At 45.0% G+C, this 23,502-nt stretch overlaps 1 protein-coding gene across 1 annotated transcript in view; it reads left to right on the forward strand.

The window, feature by feature from the left end:
* efnb1 (ephrin-B1) overlaps positions 1-23,010 on the forward strand; it is a 97,943-nt gene extending 74,933 nt beyond the window's left edge. The window contains exons 3-5 of the mRNA XM_080745843.1: positions 6,128-6,220; positions 15,669-15,791; positions 21,436-23,010. Of these exons, the coding sequence (XP_080601969.1) occupies positions 6,128-6,220; positions 15,669-15,791; positions 21,436-21,860 (641 nt within the window). The 3' untranslated portion in view covers positions 21,861-23,010. The remainder of the gene's footprint in view (positions 1-6,127; positions 6,221-15,668; positions 15,792-21,435) is intronic.
* Positions 23,011-23,502: the final 492 nt, after the last annotated feature.

Below are 23,502 nucleotides of genomic sequence, written 5' to 3' on the forward strand. Positions count from 1 at the left end.
AGAAATTGGGTGGAAAATGGCAAGAGGAGGTTACAGCGGCGTCAGTAGGTGACTGGAGCGGTTTCAGGCTAAGAGACGTTTAGCCTGTGTCTGGATATGGACCCCCGCTTCACCTCGGACGCTCTGTAAATGTCCTCTTCAAAAAGGAGACATGCTCGCAGCCACGCAGAGTTTCCATAAAACATGAGGCTTACTCGGCCTTAGAGGAATGTCTCCCCCCAGTCCCCACTGTCAGATGTGTGCATGTTTAGTCAATTTGCGAGATGAACATTTTAATTACTTGCAACGCTGGCTGAGAATACACAATATTTCCGTCTCCCTCTGCAACTCGTAGGCTGTCTGGGAGGTAGCCAGTTAGTTCACTCTCGTACCGCTCACGTTGAACCTGCAGGTATAGCCTTTGCCGCTAGGTGTAGAAGTGTACATATGATGCCAATATGGTGTATAGTGCAAAGAACTAAAATATTCCCAGTTCCCCACATACATTTCAGGTGAGTAATCATTGGAATCTATTGGCTGTATCTGCCGCCTCATGTGGATGCATTTTCAATTGGCAGTGCTAGCATTAAGAGCTACCAGACATACTGTAGAGTAGTGGCCGTTTCCCAGACAACCTACCACCAAACTAGTAGCCACCCACGGCGAGACTATGTTATCTAAAATGGTAGATACTGCACATAGCTGGGAGTCTGATATAGATGAAAGCAGTGCAAGCCAAACTACAGATCGTGACCTGTCTTTATTTGACCTGTGGAGCATCATTCTTTGTTAGATCTTCTCAATTGCACCATCACAGTCACATAATTCAGTAGGTCGCCAATTTCACTGTTACAGCGGAATATTGTTTCAGGCTGTTTCAGGCTGCCGCCAACATTATGAAAATATTTTTGTTTTGTGCCTTTTTCAGCAGCCACAAGGTTTCTCTACCATGCTATCCATTATCCAACCCAGTTTGACAATGTCCTAGCAGTGCCGGACTATTTTCAGTTTAGTTTGTGGACAAATGCATTTCTGGTACATGTTGGTAAATGGCAACGTTGAATAATAACTTGCGAACACGCCTGAAGAAGGTCATCAGTGATGGAAACATTGCCTCTCCTCTAATAAATGTGCTCCTGTGACGTGCATTCCGGCAGTGTGCGGGCGTGTTATTTTATTATCGAAAGTGACCACGCAATTTAGAAAAAACTCTACTGTAAAAAGTGTTGTTCGTCAGAAGAAACCATTGCTGACACGGATTCACAAACCGCAGATCACTTGAGCACTGTGTCCATAATGTATTTTTACAGCGGAAACATTAATCACAGGGGAATACCGTGATCAATAAGGATACCTAATGAGAGTTTGGATTGCCATTTATAATTGTGGCAGTAGTTTAACACTAAATAATAATGCATTGATGTCCTTGCATTATTCTAAAGCTGCTTGTAATAGTCAACAGTCCCCCCCCCCACCCCAGCCTTCTGAAAAGTAGATTAATCATCATATTCTAACAGTCCAGTTTAATATCAAATCAGTTATTTTGGCATCCAAACGATATGGGGGGACCAGAACCTTGGATAGGGGCGCTGGCCTACAAATGGTTGAGAACAACTGATCTATGGGAGTTAGCGTTACTCTCCACGGTCCAATTCATTCTGTAATACTCAATAACGCCGGCTGACAGTGGAGTGTTGTATTGAAGGTAGAAAAGACACCCAAAAAAACAAACGCTTTTCCAGACCTTTTACGGCAGGACTGAGGTTTATACCGCCCAAGATTTATGTTCCTATGTGAAGGAAACTACACAACCTTTTTTTTATTAAGACACGTTTTTCTAATGTATTGTGACAGTGGTCTGTTCCTGCCTGCGTGCGTGGTCGTCTTAAGCGTTCGAGCAGGGGGTCCTCCGGGGTCCCCATCGGTGTGTGGGTTGAATCCCCAAGTACTGCACATAACTACACAATATGATACTCCTGACGAATAACCGTAATTACACCATGACCTTTATTATTAAATAATCAATCTTCATTCATTTTTAAATTTCCTTTTAAATGCATTTTTATGCCTTTTATGTAAAGTACCGTGTGCCCCCTGTGTGGGAGGGATGAATGGATGCATTTATTATTTTTCAGCATTTGTTCCGCCGACAATCTGTGTTGCTGTCGATGTCCATCTTCTGCAGCACAGAGAGGAGAGGAAGCACTAGGCATTGACAGACTTTTCATTAGGGCTGTCAATAATCGTCATAATTGTTTCCATATTTTTTTTGTAAAAAATAGTGGAAATGGCAGATCTACAAGATGCGACGCGTCGTGAGCTTGTAGATCAGCTAGTTCCACTATCAATGTTCTTTTTTAAGTATAAAGTTGTCAAATATGTCAGTAATCTCTTTGTATATTTAGGTTATGTGTCATATCTACCATGTGCAACTTCAGAGCCTAAAAGCCAAACAGAAATGTAATTGTCAACGACAAAAACACAATTAAATCGTTAATAGCAATTATTTTAGTGACAATTAATCGTCATGTAAAATGACATAATCGTGACAGCCCTACTTATCATGTAATGGTCGATAAAGATCAGGAGATACAATTTACAATTTAGGCATTTAGCCGACGCTTTTAATCCAAAGCGACTTACAATAAGTGAGTGCCATGGGTTTAGGTGGAGTCTGAAGAGGTGAGTGTTCAGTCCACGGCGGAAACTAGGGAGTGAGTCTGTAGTTCTAAGTGCGACAGGGAGTTTATTCCACAGTTTGGGGGCCAGGAGGGCAAATTGTCTAGGGACAAGTGGATTTTTGTCCTGGGGTTTTTAGATAAAGTTGACAAACAGTCGGGTATTTCTTTAAGTGGCGTTTTGGTCACATTTCAGTGTGTCATGCTAACGCGGAGGCGTCTTGTCTTTGTCCCGTACACCACAGTGCTCTCTTTAAGGTCCTGCTGTGTCCCGGGCGTTGAGGCTCAGGGTGGGAATGGCCTCGGGATGGGCTCCCAGAGTGATGCCATATGATGTCATGACGATACTCAAGCCATGACATGTAATTCTGTGGTTTTCTCAGCGTTTTATGAAACCAAGTGTGGCTATTTGATATACTGCAGTCGATCATTTTGTTTTCTTTCTTTGGACTGCAGCAACAAAAATGTCAATGTTAGGATCATCCCGCGAGGCGGTACGACGCATGAATTAATTATAATCTTTGAGTCGAGTAAGCCAAAAAAATAAAATACCAGCAGGAAAATTCCCGGCCTTATCTGTTATCTCCCGCATGCTGGAGGATGAGGAGGCGGTTGTTGTTGTTTTTGTCACGCCCGAGAGCGCGGGCTCTTGAGGAGAACATGACCACATCAGCTTCATGTACTGCCGTTTTAAAATGTTGATACAAATGTTGATGCTCGGGCTACAAGACACAGCAGGGCCAAGTCTCGCAAAACAACCCCTGCTAACAGCGTTTGGAGTATGCCCTAACACAGTGGTTCTCAATCATTTTTGGCTGCAGTACCCCCTTACACTGATTTCCGAAGCCAAGTACCCCCTTGCTCTGACTGCAGCAAAATTGACATCAAAAGTCCAGTTCCAATGCCAATATGTCAAAATAAAACAGCATAATGGCAAATAAACATTGCTTTCTATTCAAGAACAGTTACTACTAGTCAAGTAATTGATGTAATTTGCTTTAGAAATGTACAGATGAGCAGGTTCACACAAACTCTGTCAGAGTTTTATCATTAACCATAACACTGATAACAGTAAAATACATATTCCCATTTTCTAGTTTTTTCTCACGTACCCCCTGCAGTACCCCTGTGCACTCCTATGGTACCCCATACCCACTCCTATGGTACCCCAAATGGGGGCACGTTGTACCCCCATTTGAGAAACACTGCCCTAACACATTGTTTCTCAAACTTTCCAATTTCAAGGTCTCCCATTAACTCTGACAGTGTACGAATGGAACCAAATGAACCCGTTAGGGCCATTTTGTACACTGTCAGAGTTACAGACTTGTATGGGTCAATTTACGCCCCACTAAAAGGAACCCACAGAGTCCCTGGAATCCACTTTGAGAACCACTGCCCAGTATAACACACTAAAATCCTCAGTGTTCGTTCGACTCGGGAGAGTTGCACGAAAATTAAATCAACCGGACAACCGACCCATTTATAGCTCGGGGTCCATTCTGGGTGCCGTTTCCACGCGGGCCAGAGTCAAATCAGCGCTCTGGGTTTTTAGAGTGTAGCGTCTGTCTGTCTTTATTGTGTCATCGTTAGATAAGCATCCTCTCCGGAGCTTATCTGCACATAATGAGGGTGTCATCTGAAGCAATCACCCGGGATGATGGTCATTGAGTTAAGAGGGGAGGAGTGGGAGGGAGGGAGGGAGGGGCCCGGGCCGCAAGATAGAGATCAGATAATAATAAAAAAAAAGGGAAAAACAAACGAAGGGAACAGGGGAATGAATTAGAGGAAAAGAAAACGGAGGGAGAGACGACGAGCGATAATGAATGGAAGAGGGAGACAAAGGCCTCTGGAAGGGAAGGGAAGGGAAGGGAAGGGAGAGACGCTGGAACAGCGGACTAAGCAGAGATGGAGATCATTTGGGGAATTCCGAAATTAGAGCTGCCATCGGTGGCCACATGCGCGCTCGTGCACACACACACACACACACACACACACACACACACACACACACACACACACACACACACACACACACACACACACACACACACACACGCTTTCTCTGTCACATACATGCTCTCTCTCTCTCTCTATCTCTCTCACACACACAAACACACACAAACGTGCACACTGCTTTGTGCTTCCCGGCTGTGTGTGTTAAGGTCACAGTCAAACCCCCCTCCCCCCCAGGTCATTATGCTAGACCCTAAAATAGATGGCCAATGGCGTCGCAGCTCTCTGTGCAAGGTGAACATGACAGCACAAACAGCCTCTGTGCTTACACTCCTTCAAGTCACAATACAGCGTGCACTGACACACGCGCACACACACGCACGCAACACGTACACTTGCACACAAGCAAGTGTACAATCTCTCTCTCTCTCTCTCTCACACACACACACACACACACACACACACACACACACACACACACACACACACACACACCTTTCTTTCTCTTTCGCTCTAACTCAAGACTAGCACAAAACGCATAAACTCATATACGTACACAGAGTGAAGCATTAGCTATCAGCACTACCAGGCAGTAATGACACATGCGGCTCTTGGGGAGTAAAGCTGCTCCAGGACTTGGCAAGCAGCTGAATTCTGCCTGGCATGTCTCACTGCTAAAGTATGCACACACGCACGCGCGCACACACACACGCACACACACACACACACACACACACACACACACACACACACACACACACACACACACACACACACACACACACACACTAGGGATGGGACAATATGAACATTTCATATCACGATTATTGTGGAAAAAAGAAATACTTGATTTACGATATTATCGCGATAATCAAAATCCATTATCCTGCGGCGGAACATTTGCCAAAAAATAGCAGATCTACAAGCTCACAACGCGTCACAAAGACATTTGATAGAGAGTGAAAAAAAGACTGTATTAAGTACGTATATTATAAGTTCCTTTTACCAATTATAGAGGGTTTAGCTGGTACCGGATATGCAGCTCGGCAAATAAAAGGTTAAATTAAATCTCCACGATACCATAATGTCGTGTATCGTCCCATCCCTAACACACACACACACACACACACACACACACACACACACACACACACACACACACACACACACACACACACACACACACACACACACACACACACACACACACGTGGCTCCGTCCATGTTCTTTTTGCCATAGTTCGCCCGTTTGACTGGACTCTACGGGTGTTAATGAGAGACGGTGTTGATTGAGGGTGGGAACACCTAATCACTGGAACAGCTAATCAGTGGCTGTCGTAAATATCGATCAGCCTGTTCATTTATAGACGTGCTCATTAACCACGTGTCGTCTTCTCTCCCTCCCCTTCCTCTCTCTCTCTCTCTCTCCCCCTACTCCCTCCCCGCCTCCCTTTTTTTGCTGCCCCCGCTATTGTCTCTCTGCTCCTCTCCTCCTCTCCTCTCCTCCCCTGCAGCCACGTCCAACGGTACATCGGAGGGCCTGGAGAACCGCGAGGGGGGCGTGTGCAAGAGCAGAGCCATGAAAGTCATCATGAAAGTCGGACAAGGTAAAATGGGAGCTCACCTTGCCTCGTCTCCCACGCAGGACGCCGTGTTCGCCTGCCTTAAAGCCATATTTCACTTTGCTGTTCACGCCTTTTCATTTTTCATTTCCCCCGCTGGGACTTTGGGCAGCCATCAACCTTCCAACAATGCCTGCTCGCCCTCTGTTACATAGCATTGTGTCTTATATCATCCTGCCCACTCTGTTAATGCACTTTAATGGGGAATGTTTCCTGAAACCAGTGGTGGGACACACCACTCACGTGTTTTGATTAAGTAAAAGTAGCAATACCGCAATGTAGGAATACTCTGTTACGAGGAAAAGTATGGGGTTCAAAATGTTCTTGAGTAAAAGTACAAAATCAAAATGTACTTAAAGTACCAAAAGTAAAAGTAATCATTGTGACAAATATCCCATTTCAAGTTTTCAAATGTATAGAAATCTTATGAAAATAGCCGATCTACAAGCTCACAATGCATCGCACCGCCACGGTGCGATGCATTGAGCTGGTAGATCGGCTATTTTCAAATAGCCAAAATGTATATTGAAGTTTTTAATGTATATTGTGTAATAATAACAATCTACAAAGTAACTAGTAACAAATGTTTTCAAATAAATGTCGTGGAGTAAAAGTACAATAGTTGGATCCGAGATGTAGTGGAGTACAAGTATAGGAAATTGGAAATACTCAAGTAAAATACAAATACCTCAAAATTGAACTTGTTGTAATTGTACTCAAGTAAATGTACTTAGTTACTTTCCACCACTGCCTGAAACCAGGAAGTGTTTCTCCCCTGCCACGGTTGGTGTTCTTAGTTTTTTAGATTATTCACGTTTGCCAGAAATATAGTCGACTTGAATGCAAATGAACTTTGATCTGGCTGATAAATAAATGCAATAAGCATAAATGTGTTGAATTATCCACTTTGGCTGATGTGCAGCAGATTTATTGCCATTATTTTCCAAATACAATAGGAAGTAACGTATAAACTGATGAGTATCATTATTCCAGGCCAAACAGTGCTGCCTAGCAACAAGCTGGGTAAGATAAGTTAAGGTAAGGGTATTAACTCATTTACTGCCTCACCCGATAATCCTGAGAAAAAGCATATGTTCCTCTCCGCCAGGCCCGATAAACCTGAGAATTTAATATGCTTTAATCGCTATAAAACATCTAAAAGTATAATCGCTGTCTATCGCTAATCGCTCAGTTGCCAAAGACAGCACAGCAGTTACAGGACGAGAAGTATGTATGTACAGTATACAATCCATCAGTAATGGACAAGATATTTAACATACAACGCTATACACCCTCGACAGTTCTCGAGAAGTGAAATACTATTAATGTAATTGACTGCTACAGTTACTATGATTAATGTTAATGTGATCTTTTGAAAACGTGAAAGATTTCCTCGCTTCGCTCCAAATCACGAACACGTTTTCATAGCATGTACAAACAAAAGAAAACTGCAGAAATGATATGATTGAATGCTCTTTCCTCTTCCTGACATTCTTCAAAGGCATCGTAATGCGAGTCAGAGCCTGCAACACCCGATTCCCATAATCAACCAGCCTATGCATGTGTTGCATAGCCGGAGCATCGCCCTATGATGCTGTATCATAAGGGGCCGTGTCGGCGTGCATGCGGGGCATCCAAAAAGAATCCCGCCGGTAAACATGTGTCCCGTGTTTGGATATCCTTGGACACAACATTTGGTTCGCATCACCCCCGCTTCACTTTTTAGACAAGTGTTTTATCCCGTACGAAGACACCCGTATCCTGAGTGTGACAGCGTACAGTACACAGATGTGTTGCACTCTAAACATTCCCCCCGCGCATGCATGCATGCATGCGCCCTGTGTGGTTGTTTTGAGTGGGGCGGGACGCCGCGGTGCCGCGGAGAGCAACATCTGTCCGCCATGACGGTCTGAACTCTGGCGGTCTGAACTCCAGCAGTTTGAAAAAGAAGGGGAAAAAGCTGGAACTGACACGTCCAGAGAAGGCCTGGGTGGAGACCAGAAATCTGCTGAGGACAATGCGTGTGCGTGTGTGCGTGCACATTTTTTTATTGTTTATTAAGGATCCCCATTAGTCTACACTGCAGTGGACACAATACAAATCATATAAAATGCAATATATAGCATGGGTCAATGCTAGTGAATAAAACATAACATTAGGGAAGTAGGTGGGTGTTTGTACAGTATGCCTATGTGTGTGAGAGAGTGTGTGTGTGTGTGTACAGTGGTGTAAAGTAACTACAGTACAGTAAGTACATTTACTCAAGTACTGTACTTAAGTACAATTTTTAGGTACTTTTGCTTTAGGGTGCCCTCACACCAAAATACCTATGAGAGTGGAATCCGCGTTCCACCAATGCATTTTAATGAGAGTGAAGCGGTTTCATGCCAGCAGAGGATTTCTGCAAAAAACGCTCCCCTCTCATTGAAATGCATTGGCGGAACGCAGATTCCACTCTCATAGGTATTTTGGTGTGAGGGTACCCTTACTGGAGTATTTCCAGTTTTCAGCACTTTTACCTCTACTCCACTACATCTCAGAGGAAAATATTATACTTTTACAATTATTTGACAACTTTAGCTACTAGTTACTTTGTAGCTTTGGATTATTATTACAAAACCCTTCAGCATACATTTCGTCCATTTGAAAATAGTCGATCTACAAGCTCACAATGCATTGCGATGCGACACATAGTGAGCTTGTAGATCTGCTATTTTCAAAGGACTTTTATATATTTAAATTGAAAACCTCAAATAGGACCTTCTGCATAACGAGTACTTTTACACTTTTGGTTACATTTACTTTTGATAACAATACTTTTGTACTTTAACTCAAGTAAAACTGTAATTCCGGACTTTTACTTACTGTACATCTACTGTACATTGCAGCATTGACACTTTTACTTAATTAAAAAATGTGAGTACAGTGTGTGCGCGCGCGTGTGTGCGCGTATGTGAGTGTGTGTGTGTGTGTGTGTGTGTGTGTGCGCGCGCTCGTGAGTGTTTGTGTATAAGTTTGTTGGCCGGCAGTGTGACAGCAGTGAACTCCAACACTCCGGCGGACAGTGGAAGGAGCTAACAAGCTGCTGATGCTGCTGGCGGGTGTGTTTGAGTCAGAGCGCTTTCAGCTGCATGAACTGTCTGGGAAAAATGCAAAGCCTTACGGAAAACAAATGTCAAAATATACCAAAATGGGCCCCCAATTTTCCTCTTTTTTTTACTGAAAGTACACTGGGGGGGAAAATAGGGGATATATTATGCTTCCTAGGTCCAAAAATATGCATTAGTATATAGGGTGGGTTCTGTATTTTAGGACAGTTGTTACTGTACGGTACTATACTGTCCATATACTGTATGTATCCTCACTGTCGGGCAGAAACCTTGTAGTTTCAAAATAGTATGTTGTTTGGTAAATTGAAGCCCTACTTCATCATACAAGAGTTTTGCACCAAAGTAGTGAAAATAGCCGATCTACAAGCACACAACGCCTCGCACTGTGTGCTTGTAGATCAGCTATTTTCACTAGTTTAAACCATTTTCAAAATGACAAATACAAAACGAACGATAGAGAGATAGAAATATATACATATAGTTTTATACACACACAAGGATATATAAGGATTTTAACTGTAATTCCTTTCCGTACAGGAAGCCATAACTGAGCCGATAGGCCGTGCGATATTAGTTTAGCTCAATTTATTTGAGAATCCACACACCGTGGGCACATGAAATATGGCTGCGTGGGCTGTCATACAGCCTATTAGTCAGTAATTACTCACTCTGGCTGAAGTCGAGGGCAACTGTCGGGTAAAAATCTTTCAAATTCTCACCTCAGCGGAGCGCGTTTCCGTGGCCACGAGCTGTTCCTCAGCTCCGCCGGAGCCTGAACTCGTTTTTTCCAAACCGGTCTGTGAGCTACAGCTAGCTGTCAGTCACGGCGAGTGTGTTCTCTAACCTTGTTAGTGAAGATGCTGTTGGCTAGTTTCTGTGACTCTTAAAAAACTGTCTTTCTGCCTCATGCAGATGTTTGACATTTCGTCGCTGTTGGTCGGAAAACCTAGTACAGTATCTCCTTATTCTAAACTTTTCATGTTTTTTTTGTCGTTGTTTGTTTTTATGCACATTAATGCCCTTTGTCATCATGCAAAAGTGGCAAAAATAAGTATTTAACCAATGAAAAGTGCTTATGACTATCTAGTAACTACATTGGATCCATTGTAACACAGGTTCATTCTTTCCCAAGGGTTTTGGACATACAATGTTTCTGCCTGATGGCGTCAAGTTGATATTTCCCTCTGCAGTGTCCATTTATTTCATTTTTTAATGGAAAAGGGCATGTTAGGCTCCACAGAAAGGAGCCCTCAGCCTCTTCGGTGCATTTCACTGAGGGGCCTATAACATGATTGTTCCCACAAAATGGTGGAAGGCGTCTTCCTCGACAAAGGTCTGGTGGTGATATGATGAGGCCGACACTCGGGGCGTTGTTTCTCACCTCTTGGGATACACAGTAAAGTCAATACGACCAACGTTTTTATTGGGAATCTTTTAGAGGAGTTGTAGGATGTGGTTGGTATGTCTGTTGGAACAATACAGAACCCTTCCTCCCCCCGCACAGCGCCACAATTCCCCTTCCCCTATTTGGCACAAACCCCAGATGCTATCATTTTGAAGACACACTCGCACTCACATACACACACACACACACACATGCACGCATGCACACGACAGCCCCGGGCTCTGCAGTTGGCTGCTAGCACATTCCCCCTGGTAGCCAAGATTTGCTGATAGCACATATGAAATGAAGTTTGCCCCTCGTATTTTCCTGTGTACTCGCGCCTATGCAAATAGCTTGGTGACTCATGCTAATGTGCGGAACAATCACGGTGTGCCCATTCCTTCACACTGCTGTTATTTGGAGCTAGCTATCCCGCGGCCGGGGCCGCTGTGACGCTATAGAGCTAGCGCGGTAATACACCCGCGGGCCCCGTCACTTCGCATCGCCCGCTCCAGCCTCAGTGCAAATACAGCAGACATGCAAGGCTGTTTTAAGAGCCCGTGTTCTTGTCTTTTGTTCTCACGCTGGAAGTGAGGGAGAGGGGAACAGACTTGGTGGAAGGGAACGACTGCGGGGGGGCGAAACCATGTTCTCTTCATCTGCGTTGGCTCGGCGTTGGATGCCTGCTTCTCCACATCATTGTCACTGGGCTCATTAGAAAATGTTGACTCACCCACTCACGCATATCCTCTCTCTCTCACACTCTCTCCCTCTCTTCCGCTTCTCTCTCAATCTCTCTCTATCCTTTCCTCTTTTTCTGTCTCAATCTCTCTCTATACCTTACACTTCTCTCTCAATCTCTCTCTCTCTCTCTCGCTCTGTCCTGTCTCTCTTTCTTTGTCTGTCTCACTCATTTCTCTCGCATATACTGTGTGTGTGTGTGTGTGTGTGTGTGTGTGTGTATGTTGTGTATATATATATATATATATATATATATATATATATATATATATATATATATATATATATATATATATAGTCGTTGTCGGGTGGAAACCATGTATGTACAAAACCATTTTATATTTATCATTTTAAAAATGATTTAAGAAAAGTGAAAATAGCTGATCTTGTAGATCACTAGTTTTGTGCGACAGTCTTGTATGATGAAGCAGGGCTTTAGTTTACGAAAAAATGTACAAATATGAAACTTGGAGATACAAGGTTTCTGCCCGACATATATATATATTCTGACCCCCCTCCCCTCCTCCCTCCTCCCCTCTCTCCTCCTTCTGGCGGCCCTGGCAGTTTCTGTGGTAGTCGCTGTCTGCATAGCTAAGGGAAATGTCAGCGGTATACTAGGCTAGAGGAAAAAAAATTGGGTCAGAACATTTGCGCGCGCCACTCCGCACATGCTCAGTGGTGGTCGGCATACACAGCGTTGGAGGAGGAGGAGGGGGGGGGGGGGGTAGTATGTAGAAAGAGTGAATCAGATCATTGTGTCCCCTCACTCTCCTCATATCCGCCGCCACGCGTGAAATGTTCCCACTTCTCACTCCTGTCTCCCCTCATCTATTATTGATGGCTCACAACAGCCTCACGGCGATGGTTCACAAGCACATCACCATGCACTGCTGCTGCTGCTGCAGTGGACTGGACACACACAGAGAGAGACAGAGAGAGATGGACAGAGAGAGAGAGAGAGAGAGAGAGAGAGAGAGAGAGAGAGAGAGAGATGGACAGACACATAGAGAGAGAGAGGGGGGGGGGGGGGGATTATTAATGCGGTTCAGTTTGGAAATAGTACTTGAGTTCTTTACTTCAGTAAAAGTGTCAGTGCTACAATTCGGAAATACTCCGGTACAAGTAAAAGTCCGGAATTCAACATGTACTTGAGTAAAAGTATGAAAGCGTTGGCATCAAAATGTATTTTAATGTACCAAAAGTAAAAGTAAATAGCCGATCTACAAGCTCACAATGTGTCGCATCGCAACACATTGTGAGCTTGTGCAGATGGCCTGAAATGTACAATAGGGTTGAAAAAAGGAAACACATATACGTATTGTATTTTGTACTTTTGAAGTACTATTTTTGATACTTTATACTTCTATTCCACTACATCTCAGAGGCAACTATTGTACTTGTTACTCGTCTACAGTTATTTGACAGCTTTAGTCACTATATATTTTGCAGATTTCGATTACTTTACGAATAGAATATTAAACGGTATTTGATCGAACATAGCAGACCTGCAGGCCCACAACGTGCCGCAATGCCACGTGTTGTGAGATTGTAGATCTGCTATTTCTGCTTTTACTTTTTGGTACTTAAGTGCATTTTGATGACAATACCTTTGTATTTTTTAGCCTACTCATGTAAAACTTTAAAGAGTTTTACTTGAGAGCTGTTCTACAGTATTGCTACTTTTACAGTACTTCTTCCATCATGGTCGTAACTCGTAAGTCTTCCTCTTTTTTCCAGATTTCTTCTCTTTTCTCCTCCCTCTCCCTGTGTCCTCCCTCCCACCATCTTTTTCCTCTGTTTCTTCTCGACTCTTTCATACTGTATGTGCCAGACTCCCTCATTCCCTGATGACTTCCCCGCACGGGTCTGCGCCAAACCAGAGAGGAAATAGACTGATAGACTGTCAGAGTGCTTTACCTCACATGCACGTGCACGTGTACACACACACACACACACACACACACACACACACACACACACACACACACACACACACACACACACACACACACACACACACGCTCTCAGCACACACGCACACAACCAATGCTTGTGCAGATAGACAGGACATGCGCATTATGCGTTTGCACACACTTCCCATTCGCGCATAAACACACACTTATATGCTAAGGCATACTGCACACACAGACACACAAATGCCACAAGGGAAGCACATTTAAAATCCCCCCACCCTTCCCCTTTTTCTCACATTATCTCACATACAGCCCCCCACCACCACCAGCAGCACCATCACCCACCCACCCACCCACCCACCCTCGGGGCAGATGCAGATAAGTGGACAGAGACAGACAGAGAGAGAGAGAGACAGAGAGAGAGAGAGCAGAACCATCAGATAGCCCAGTGCAGACTCAGAGTCTTGCGGCTGGTTTCAGCAATAGTTTGTTTAACTGCCCCCTCGTAAAGACGACCCCTCGGACCCCGGCGACGGTTAGCGCACCAAGACTTCAAAGTAAAGAGTGCTGGAATCACAACAGACAACAGTCAGCCAGCACTGATAAATCGTCTGGCTTGCTTTGCTAGAGGTATTCCCTTCAGAGCTGACGTAACCCCCCTGTCCCCCCTCCTTCCAATCTCCTCTCCTCTCCTCTCCTTGCCTCATCTTCCTTCCCTCCCTCCCTCCCTCCCTCGCTCTTCCCCATCTCCCCGCGATTCTCTCCTCATCAGAAGTGTGCCTGTCTTCTGGCAGACTTAGAGCCGGGTGCAATAAATAAGGCATATTATGGCCTTTTAACGTGATGAATAATGTAAAACAATAAAAGGTTAATATATAACTACTTTAGCCCCATTCTGCCAGGCTTAAGTGTATTGTAAGTGTATTGTCGGTGATGTGTGTGAGTATGTGTGTGTACACTATGTATGAGTGTGAGTATCAATCCTGGTCGCTCTCGTGAATGTGTCGGTGTTGGAACCGCCTGTCTGAGTGTTTGCCGAAGGAGTTGCTGATGTAGACAAGAGGTGTTTTACGACGGGACACACGCAGTATCCTGGCCTTCGCCTTCCTCTTCTTTCATCTCTGCTCCTCCTGAGCGCTGGCGGACTTTCATATAAACTTCAAATATATGTTTAAAAGAAGAAGAAAAAAAAAAGATACTTGAAATGGTAATAAATATGGTAATAAATAGTCCTACTATAACCCTCCACAGGGTTCCCACGGGCATGATTTTCTTTTTTTTTTTTTTTTTTTGCAGTACTGGAAAAGTTTTGGAATTCACCCTTTGTCGGCCTTTTGATTGGTCCCTGATTGACCAACCAGCGGGCTATTTCTGCCTGGTCCCGCCCTGGTTCTGCCTTTTTTATGTTGAACTTTCTAAAACATCATTTTTGGAGAAATTAAAACATTTAAAAACATGCCCAGTCACTATACTGCACCTGAGAGGCTCCTTTTTTTTTTTACTGAAACCAAGTTTAAAATGAGAATTCAATACACAAAATAACAATAAGAAGCAACTGAATTTCAATGGTAGTGGATGGCGAGAAAGGACTTTTGTACCACCAAGACACAGCAACCAATGGGTGCGAAGAGGGGCGGGAAAACGGGCGGGACTTGACAAAGGGTGAATTGATCAAGGGTCCTGGAAGGTTCTGGGAAAAAATATTTGGCTATACATTGTTTTCGGCTTTTGATTTCTTTAATAAAAAAAACATTTTCTAAAACATGTAAAACATCACACATGACAAGATAATTATGTAACATACGTCGTTTTTTGCAGAACCGGCGTGATTGCAGCCTAAATGTATGTGACAAAAACAGATCTACAATCTCATTCCATCACCATTCTATTCTTTGTTTTGCTACACTGCCTGTCTCTCTGTCTTTGGGCATTGCACATAGGAGTTATCCTGGCAAGCCAGCCCTGATACTGTGCTCACTCATTCCTTCCCCAGTATGGGAAGGAACGAGTGAGTGAATGCACAGTATGAGGCTGGCTTGTCAGGCTACATAGATAGGAGTAAGAGACTTGTTATTGCTGCCGCTGTATGGTTGTTATATAGGCCTGGAAATTGGCTTAAATATTTTGGAAAAGTTTTGGAAATTCATTGGTTAAAATGTGCTGGAACCCTGCCTCCAGCACAGAAGCCGAGCCATATGGACGCGACACATGCAGTTGAACTGAACTGAATTGAACTGAGACTCATTGGGTTTCTCTGTGTGTGTGTGTCGTGTTTTCCCCTACAGATCCAAACGCAGTGGTTCCGGAGCCTGAAGCACCAGAGAAGCCAGAGGACAACCTTATACCAGAGTCCAGTTCCAGTCTGCCTGACCAGAACCGCATCGGCCCTGTGGTCCCGGGGAACTCTGGTGAGCCCAGCCACAATGGCCACACACACTCTTTCTCAAACCTTTACATTTCAAGGTCTCCTCATAACTCTGACTGTGTACAAATGGAACCAAATGGACCCGTTAGGGTCCATTTGGTTCCATTTGTACACTGTCAGAGTTACATACTTGTAAGGGTAAATTTAGACCCCCCTAAAGGAACCTAGAGAGTCCCTGGAATCTACTTTGAGAACCACTGGTTTCCTGGATTTGTGATCACCAGTTTTGTCAACATGGAGTTGGCTCGCCACCTTCAAAGAATGCCAATATTGAACCTGGGGGGAATTCATTTATAAGTTATCTATTATAACATTCCTTTTAATTTCATAGTCTGCAAATATTGTATTATTCTTCTGATGTTTGGAATAAATGTTTCTTTTCTTTAAACGCCTTGTGAGATAATGACTAATTGCAGCCTCCAGGCTGCCGTCTAATAATTAATCAGGTTTTCATTCCATTTTCATCTGAGAAAGGGAAAAAAAGTAAATATTGGTAACGTTTTTCGCTCTCGTTAATCAGCGTTTCGCGAGCCTTTGAGGGTTGCCTGTGGGCATTTCATTGTTTTTCAAGTGGTCAGCGAGCCAAGATAGGTGGAAAATCACGGTTGTAAAATGAAGCGCAATACCGCAGTGCACAGTAAATCCAGGAGTGTTAGCACTGTAAAAATAACGTCTGTTAAATTTTTACACTCAACACTCTGGATTTTGCAGTGTACTCAAAAGCAAAGAGAGTGTACTCAATAGGGGTGGGACAATATGAAAATTTCATGTCGCGATTATTGTGACAAAATAAATCACAATATACGATATTATCGCAATAATCAAAATCCTGGGGGGGAACATTTGCCAAAAAATAGCAGATCTACAAGCTCACAACGTGTTGCGTTGCGACGCGTTGTGAGCTTGTAGATCGGCTATTTTTTGGCAAAGACATTTGATTGAGAGTGAAGTACGTATATTATAAGTACCTTTTACCAATTATAGAGGTTTTAATTGGTACTGGATATGCAGCTCGGCAAATAAAAGGTGAATTGATCCCAGTGCATGACGGAGGACTTTATCACAAAAAATTAAATCTCCACGATACGACTATCGTTTTTACCACGATAAATGATAATATCGCGTATCGTCCCATCCCTAGCTTGTACCCAAATGACGCCCCCACTTCAGTATTTATTCATGCTGTACACAGAGGGCAGCGCTGCACACAAGGAGACTCAAAGACATAAACTGCTTCTTGGTCTGCTGCTAATCCATCTCATTTCATCTTGATTAGAATTGTAGATAACCAGGGAGGATTAAAAGGATCGCTAAGTGAAGAAGTCGTTCAACTCCTCCTCCAGTTCTCTGTGCTTTCAGCGACGTCGTCTTTAGCCAAACTACACATACGTTTACGGTCTGCATGGCTTGGCTCCACAGTAAAGTCCTTATAAATCAATTGTTCCCAAACCTTTTCATGCCAACGACCCCTGAACATTCATAACCTCTGGCTGCAGCCCCGCTGTTGCTAAATGGCTGTGTTGGGGGAAAAGTAAAAGTATCAATACAGTATAGTGCAGAGATACTCTGTTAAAAGTAAAAGTCCAGAATTAAAAATCTAATTGAGTAAAAGTACAAAAGTGTTGGCATCAGAATGTACTTAAAGTACCAAAAGTAAAAGTACGGTACTCATTGTGCTGAATGTCCCATTTCAAGTTTTCAAATGTATATAAAGAGCTTTTGAAAATAGCAGATCTACAAGCTCACAATGCGTCGCATCGCAACACGTTGTGAGTTTGTAGATCGGCTATTTTCAAATGGCCAAAAATGTATGTTTGCTGCAGCATGATGACTCATATGATGCAAAATGCATCATCATTCATGCTGAAATACTAAAATATCTCAAAACACAGATTGAACACAAAAAAGAACTCAAGATTGTGTTGATCTTGTCCCAAACAACAATAAAATAAGTTCCGGTTGTCCCAGAGGTGAATTGGCCCTTTAATGTATGTTTTGGAATAATAATCAAAACCTTCAAAGTAACCAAGTTTTCAAATAAATGTAGTGAAGTAAAAGTACAGTATTTGTCTCTCAGATGTAGTTAGTAGTAGAAGTAAAAAAAAAAATGGAAATACCTCAAAATTGTACTTAAGTAAATGTACTTTCCACCACTGCTAAATGGATATGTAAAAAAGCTGATCTACTCGTCGATTTTCGCTATTTTTGATTTTTTTTTTTTATCCTTTTCAGAATTATTATTCGAACATGGTTTTCAAAGCTGCGGTCCCCACTTCATAAAGTGGCGGCCCCCACTTTGAAAACCCTGCTCTATAGCCAAACTACACACATTGCTGTCTGCATGGAGACTCCACGGTTCCTTATAAATCACTCCCACTATACTTACATATGACTTCCTCCCCCAAGTCCTTATGCCACAAAACTTCAGCCAAGCACAGTGTGTTCTGCCTGTCCCACGGTGATAAGGCTGTCCGCACTTAATAATTGCTTATTTGACATTACTGGGGTCTATAAAAAGAGTTATTATGCCACCTGTGTGTCCCGGTGCCTGGCTCTTACCTGTCCAACATTGTTAGATCAGTGATTATGTCAGGCAACAATGAAGGAGAGGGAGAGGAATGGCGGACGCAGCCTGCATGGCTGTAGTCTGGAAGAGTAGCGCTCGTGATATTTCAGGAATGAAGGTTTTCTCTTTTGACAGCCACTGTGAGTGCTCTGTGCTAGTGCAGGAATGTACCGAGTTTTGCTTGCTTGCCCCACTCTCCCAGTTTCTGATTTCACTGATAAGGCAGGAATCAGCATCTCAGTGATGTCATTATTCATGATAATGTACCGGTTTCCCAGAGCCGACCAAATGCTTCAGTGAGGAGAGGCCTAGTGCAGTGTGCTGGGGAGACGTAGTCATTAGTGGGGATGGCAGCCTCTGGTGGGGATGAGGCTGCAAGCGAGCGTGCGCGTGCACGCCCCGTGCCTGTGCTTCGGAGCGTGTGTGTGTGTATGTGCGCGCACGAGTGCCTGCAGGCATGCCTGTTTGTGTCTGTTCAGCTCAGTTGAGTGAGCGAGCGAGTGAGAGAGTGAGTGAGTGCATGTGTGCCAATGTGCGTGTTTGCATAAGTGTCCACAAGCATGTGCGTGTGTGTGCTCTCGCGTTTAGAGTGTAAGACAGGGACGTGCAGAGAATGTTAGAGAGGCAGGGGCTGGAATTTCCAAAAGGGCCTTTTGGTGGAAGCACCGAAAATAGCAGACCTCCAAGCTCACAACGCGGCGGCGTCGCACTGCGACGTGTTGTGAGCTTGGAGGCCAGCTATTTTCGGTGTGTGAAACCAAACTGAACTAAGCATAACCAAGTCAATACTGGTGATGTGGCATAACGGCATGGATTTCTACACAGAGAGGGCAATTCTTTCAACATAAGATGCATTCAAGTTCAGGAGAGTTTGGACAAGGCAATTCTCTTGAATGCTGCCTTCAGGTATGCCATGGAAAGAGGGCATTTGCATTTCCTTCACCATAGTAAAAACTGCATTTATGGTCTGGAAAGGGCGGTTTTTACAGACGGATAAAAGGGCAGGGGCTCAAGCCCCCTTTCATGTCAATGTGTGCACGTGCCTGTAAGAGACTGTGTGTGTGTGTGTGTGTGCGTGCGTGCGTGCGTGTGTGTGCGTGCGTGCGTGCGTGCGTGCGTGCGTGTGTGTGTGTGTGTGTGTGTGTGTGTGTGTGTGTGTGTGTGTGTGTGTAGAGGGGGGGGGGGGTCATGGACAGTAAAGAAGCAGAGAGCTGCTCTTTGGCAGCAGCTGCATGCATACATGGAAAACAGATTTGGTTGTGCTCGGATTTCAGTCACTGGAGGAGTCAGTCTCTCTCTCTCTCTCTCTCTCTCTCTCTCTCTCTCTCTTGATTCTGTCTGTCTGTCTGTCTGTCTGTCTGTCTGTCTGTCTGTCTGTCTGTCTCTCATCCAGTAAACTCGCCCCCCTCTTTCCGCCATGCCCCTCCCCCCTCCCCTCCTCCCCCAGACAAAAGGATAAAACAAAATCAGATGTTCAGATATGAGAGAGTGTTTTTTACTGGTGATTCAGTCAGAGTGTATGAAAGGGTGCGCTCGTTTTATTGTCCACGACATTGCAAGCGGCGCGAAGGCCAGCGGACCTTGGTCCTGCTCTTCGCCCCCGAGCGCCGCAGGCGCGAGTGGCCGCGAAGAGCGGACCAGGGCCGCGCGGCCGGCGGAGCGCCGCGCGAGTTACGAAGCCGTGGTGAATGCAATCGTTATATTTATGCCCAGGCCGTAAGGCCTGGGCAAGCCCACGATAAACGCCCGCGCAGTCCGGTGCGCATTTCCGAACGCACCCTTTCCCCACACTCGGACTGAAACACCAGTAAAAAACACCATCCCGTTCAGATATACACCCTCCTCCCCCCTTGCCTCTTTCCATATCTACCTTGGCCTCTGCTTGTACGAATGTGGCTTCCAACATTTTTATAAAACTTTCTGTGGTTTTTTCTTTCTGTTTTTTTTCCTTCTTCTCCTTGGCCGGGCCGTATCGCAGACGGGATCTGGGCTATAGCGCTGAGAGAGGGAGTGACGACTACAGATTTCATTAGGAGGCCATTTTGATTGAGCTAATTAGATTAGATGACATCAATGGGATTGGCAGCCATGCAGAGCAAACAACAAACAGGGACGTGATCACAGTTGATTTAAGGAATGAAACGGAGATACCGAGTTACTGTTCTGTCTGTCGTTAAGCACTTAGGCCCCGCACACTGTACTTTGTTGTGTTGTTGTTGTTGTGTTGAATAGCAAGAACAAGTCGTTTACAAGCTCACAGCGTGTCGCTCCAGTACAAATGTCTGTGATGCAGCATGTACATTTCGTCACTGTCGGGCAGAAACCTCGTATCTCCCACGTTTCCAATTTTTATGTATTTCGTAAAGTAAAGCCATGTTTCATTATACAAGACTGTCGCACAGAACTAGTGAAAATAGGCGTTGTAGATCTGTGCTTGTAGATTGGCTATTTTCACTATTTTAAATCATTTTTAAAATGATAATTACAAAACGAACAGTTTTTGGTAGAGATGTGCCGATTGATCAGTGAGTGATCGCGATCGGTCAATAATGCCTCTATTGGCTTTGATCGGTATCGGCTTTGCCGATCTGCAAGCTAGATCAGCTATTTTCACAATATTATATGTATTTGTGAGACTGAATGTAACCTCAGCTTCAAATCCTACAAGTTGAATTGGATACTAAAGGACCTCAGCCTGCAATCTCCTAATGTTTATACTTAATATGTAAGAAGAATCATTAAATATAAAAATGCTGCTACAATAACACAATAAAAATAATAATTTATGGATTTGACACTGTGATCGGGAAGATCGGTATCAGCAGATACTGATTCCAGTTGATCGGTGATCAGTATCGGCCCCAAAAATTGCAATCGGAGCATCTCTAGTTTTTTTGGGGGGGGACATACAAGGTTTCCACCCGACAACGACGATTTGAGTGTGCGCGCAATCCGTGCATGTTTAAAAAAGTCAATACAAAAATAAAATAGCAAAAACAAGTTGTGAATGTGCTTAATTAACCCCTGTCTTTCTGTTTCTCCCATCCCCCCCACCACACAGACAACATCAACCAGGACCAGGCCACGTCCGGCGCCACCTCCGGCGACGGCGGCGGCATCCTGGGCTCCAAGGTGGCCGTCTTCTCGGCCATCGGCGCCGGCTGCATCATCTTCCTCCTGCTCATCCTGCTGCTGGTCATCCTGCTCATCAAGATGCGCAAGCGCTCGCGCAAGCACGCGCACTCACACCACAGCTCGCAGAGCGCCCGGCCCTCGGCGCTCTCCCTCAGCACGCTGTCCAACCCCAAGATGCCCGGCGGCGGCGGCACGGCGGGCACCGAGCCCAGCGACATCATCATCCCGCTGCGGACGGAGAACAACTACTGCCCGCACTACGAGAAGGTGAGCGGCGACTACGGCCACCCCGTCTACATCGTGCAGGAGATGCCGCCGCAGAGCCCCGCCAACATCTACTACAAGGTCTAGCGGTAGAACCTTGCCGCCCGCAAACCGACCGAACCGCGGAGCTCGGCGGGGGGGAGAGGAGAAGAAGTGGAGCAGCTCCTTTAAAAACGCACCCTGGGGGAGAACCTTTTTTTCTTTGTTTGTTTTCCCCTCCTTCCTTTGCATTTTTTTGAGGGGGGCGACTTGGTGTTTATTTTTAAATTCTTTTGGGTCACAAGTCCAGTGTTTTTTTTAAATCTACCGCCTGCTGCACGGATCTGGAGACACTGGACCCGAACGTTGCCAGCAGGGAGGTACGAGGACCGAACTCGACGCCGCGTTGTTAGCGATCGGGGTGACTCGCCTCCTCCCCCCAAACCACTTAGGCCCCGCATACACACACACACACACACACACACTTCTCCCCATCACCTGCCTCCTCCTCAACTGCTCCTTCTCCTCCTCTGGGTGCCCCCCCCCCCCCCCCCCCCACCCTGCGGCACCGTGGCGGCAGGGTGGGGGGGTGAGAAGAGGGGAAACGGGGTGAACACTGACAGATGGAAATGTAGTTTTCCTGGTGGTGTCTGTTTCCCCCTCCCCCCGAATGAACGAACGGGCAAAGAACGACGTACTGTAGCTTTAGCTTAGAGTTCCCCCAAGTACAGTCCATGTTACACCCAATTAAACCCATCATCCTAGCACACCAGGCGAGGAGCGAGCAGGCACACACAGGCCCCGACACCACCACACTCCTACGCTGCGCCTGATGTTTGTGTGTGTGTGTGTGAGCGTGCACGTGAGTGTGTGTGTGTGGTTGTGTGTTATTCAGGGCTCCATGCTGGGCCAATAAACTCTCCAGATAGCTCAGGTATCAGACACAACGTGTGCGTATGTGTGTGTGTGCGTGCGTGAGATAGGATGTGTGTTGTTCCTCTCCCCCTCCTCACACCTCTGATGTTTGCCTTACTTAATATTTTTAATGGAGGGTTTCCTCTCGAAAAAAAGAAAAATGCTAATTCAGTTCACAAAGCAGTTGTATTTTGTTAGATTTTTCCTACAAGTGCACAATGTATAGAGATGAATAAATTGCCCATTAACTGTCACTCCCATCGCCATGCTCATACCGTCATGTTCACCCGGTCCCGGACGAGCGCCCATCCACCCTGGACTGTTGATGCTTCTGTGTGTGTGTGTGTGTGTGTGTGTGTGTGTGTGTGTGTGTGTGTGTGTGTGTGTGTGTGTGTGTGTGTGTGTGTGTGTGTGTGTGTGTGTGTGTGTGTGTGTGTGTGTGTGTGTGTGTGTGTGTGTGTGTGTGTCTGTCTGTGTGTGTGTGTGTGTGTGTGTGTGTGTGTGTGTATCTGTGTGTGTTCCCCCTGATAACATCAAGACCATTAGCCTGGCATTTATGACTGCCTGCCAGCCAGTGTGTTTTTGAGGGTGTGTCCTGGATGTGTGTGTGTGGGTGTGTGTATGTGTCGAAAGTGTGTGTGTGTGGGCATGTTGACACTCGTTCCGTATCTGGGCAAACTTAACAGCTTATGATTAGAACAGTGACTGTACTGTGTGATAGGGGCCTCGGCAAACAGACAGACAGACAGACAGACAGACAGACAGATGGCCGTGCTCCAGTGTTCTGCTGCTTGGCAGTGACTGAAGGTTTTTATTGTGTCTGATGAGCTCAGGA

This window comes from Nannobrachium achirus (assembly GCF_963921795.1).
Source record: "Nannobrachium achirus genome assembly, chromosome: 17".
Taxonomy (NCBI): domain Eukaryota; kingdom Metazoa; phylum Chordata; class Actinopteri; order Myctophiformes; family Myctophidae; genus Nannobrachium; species Nannobrachium achirus.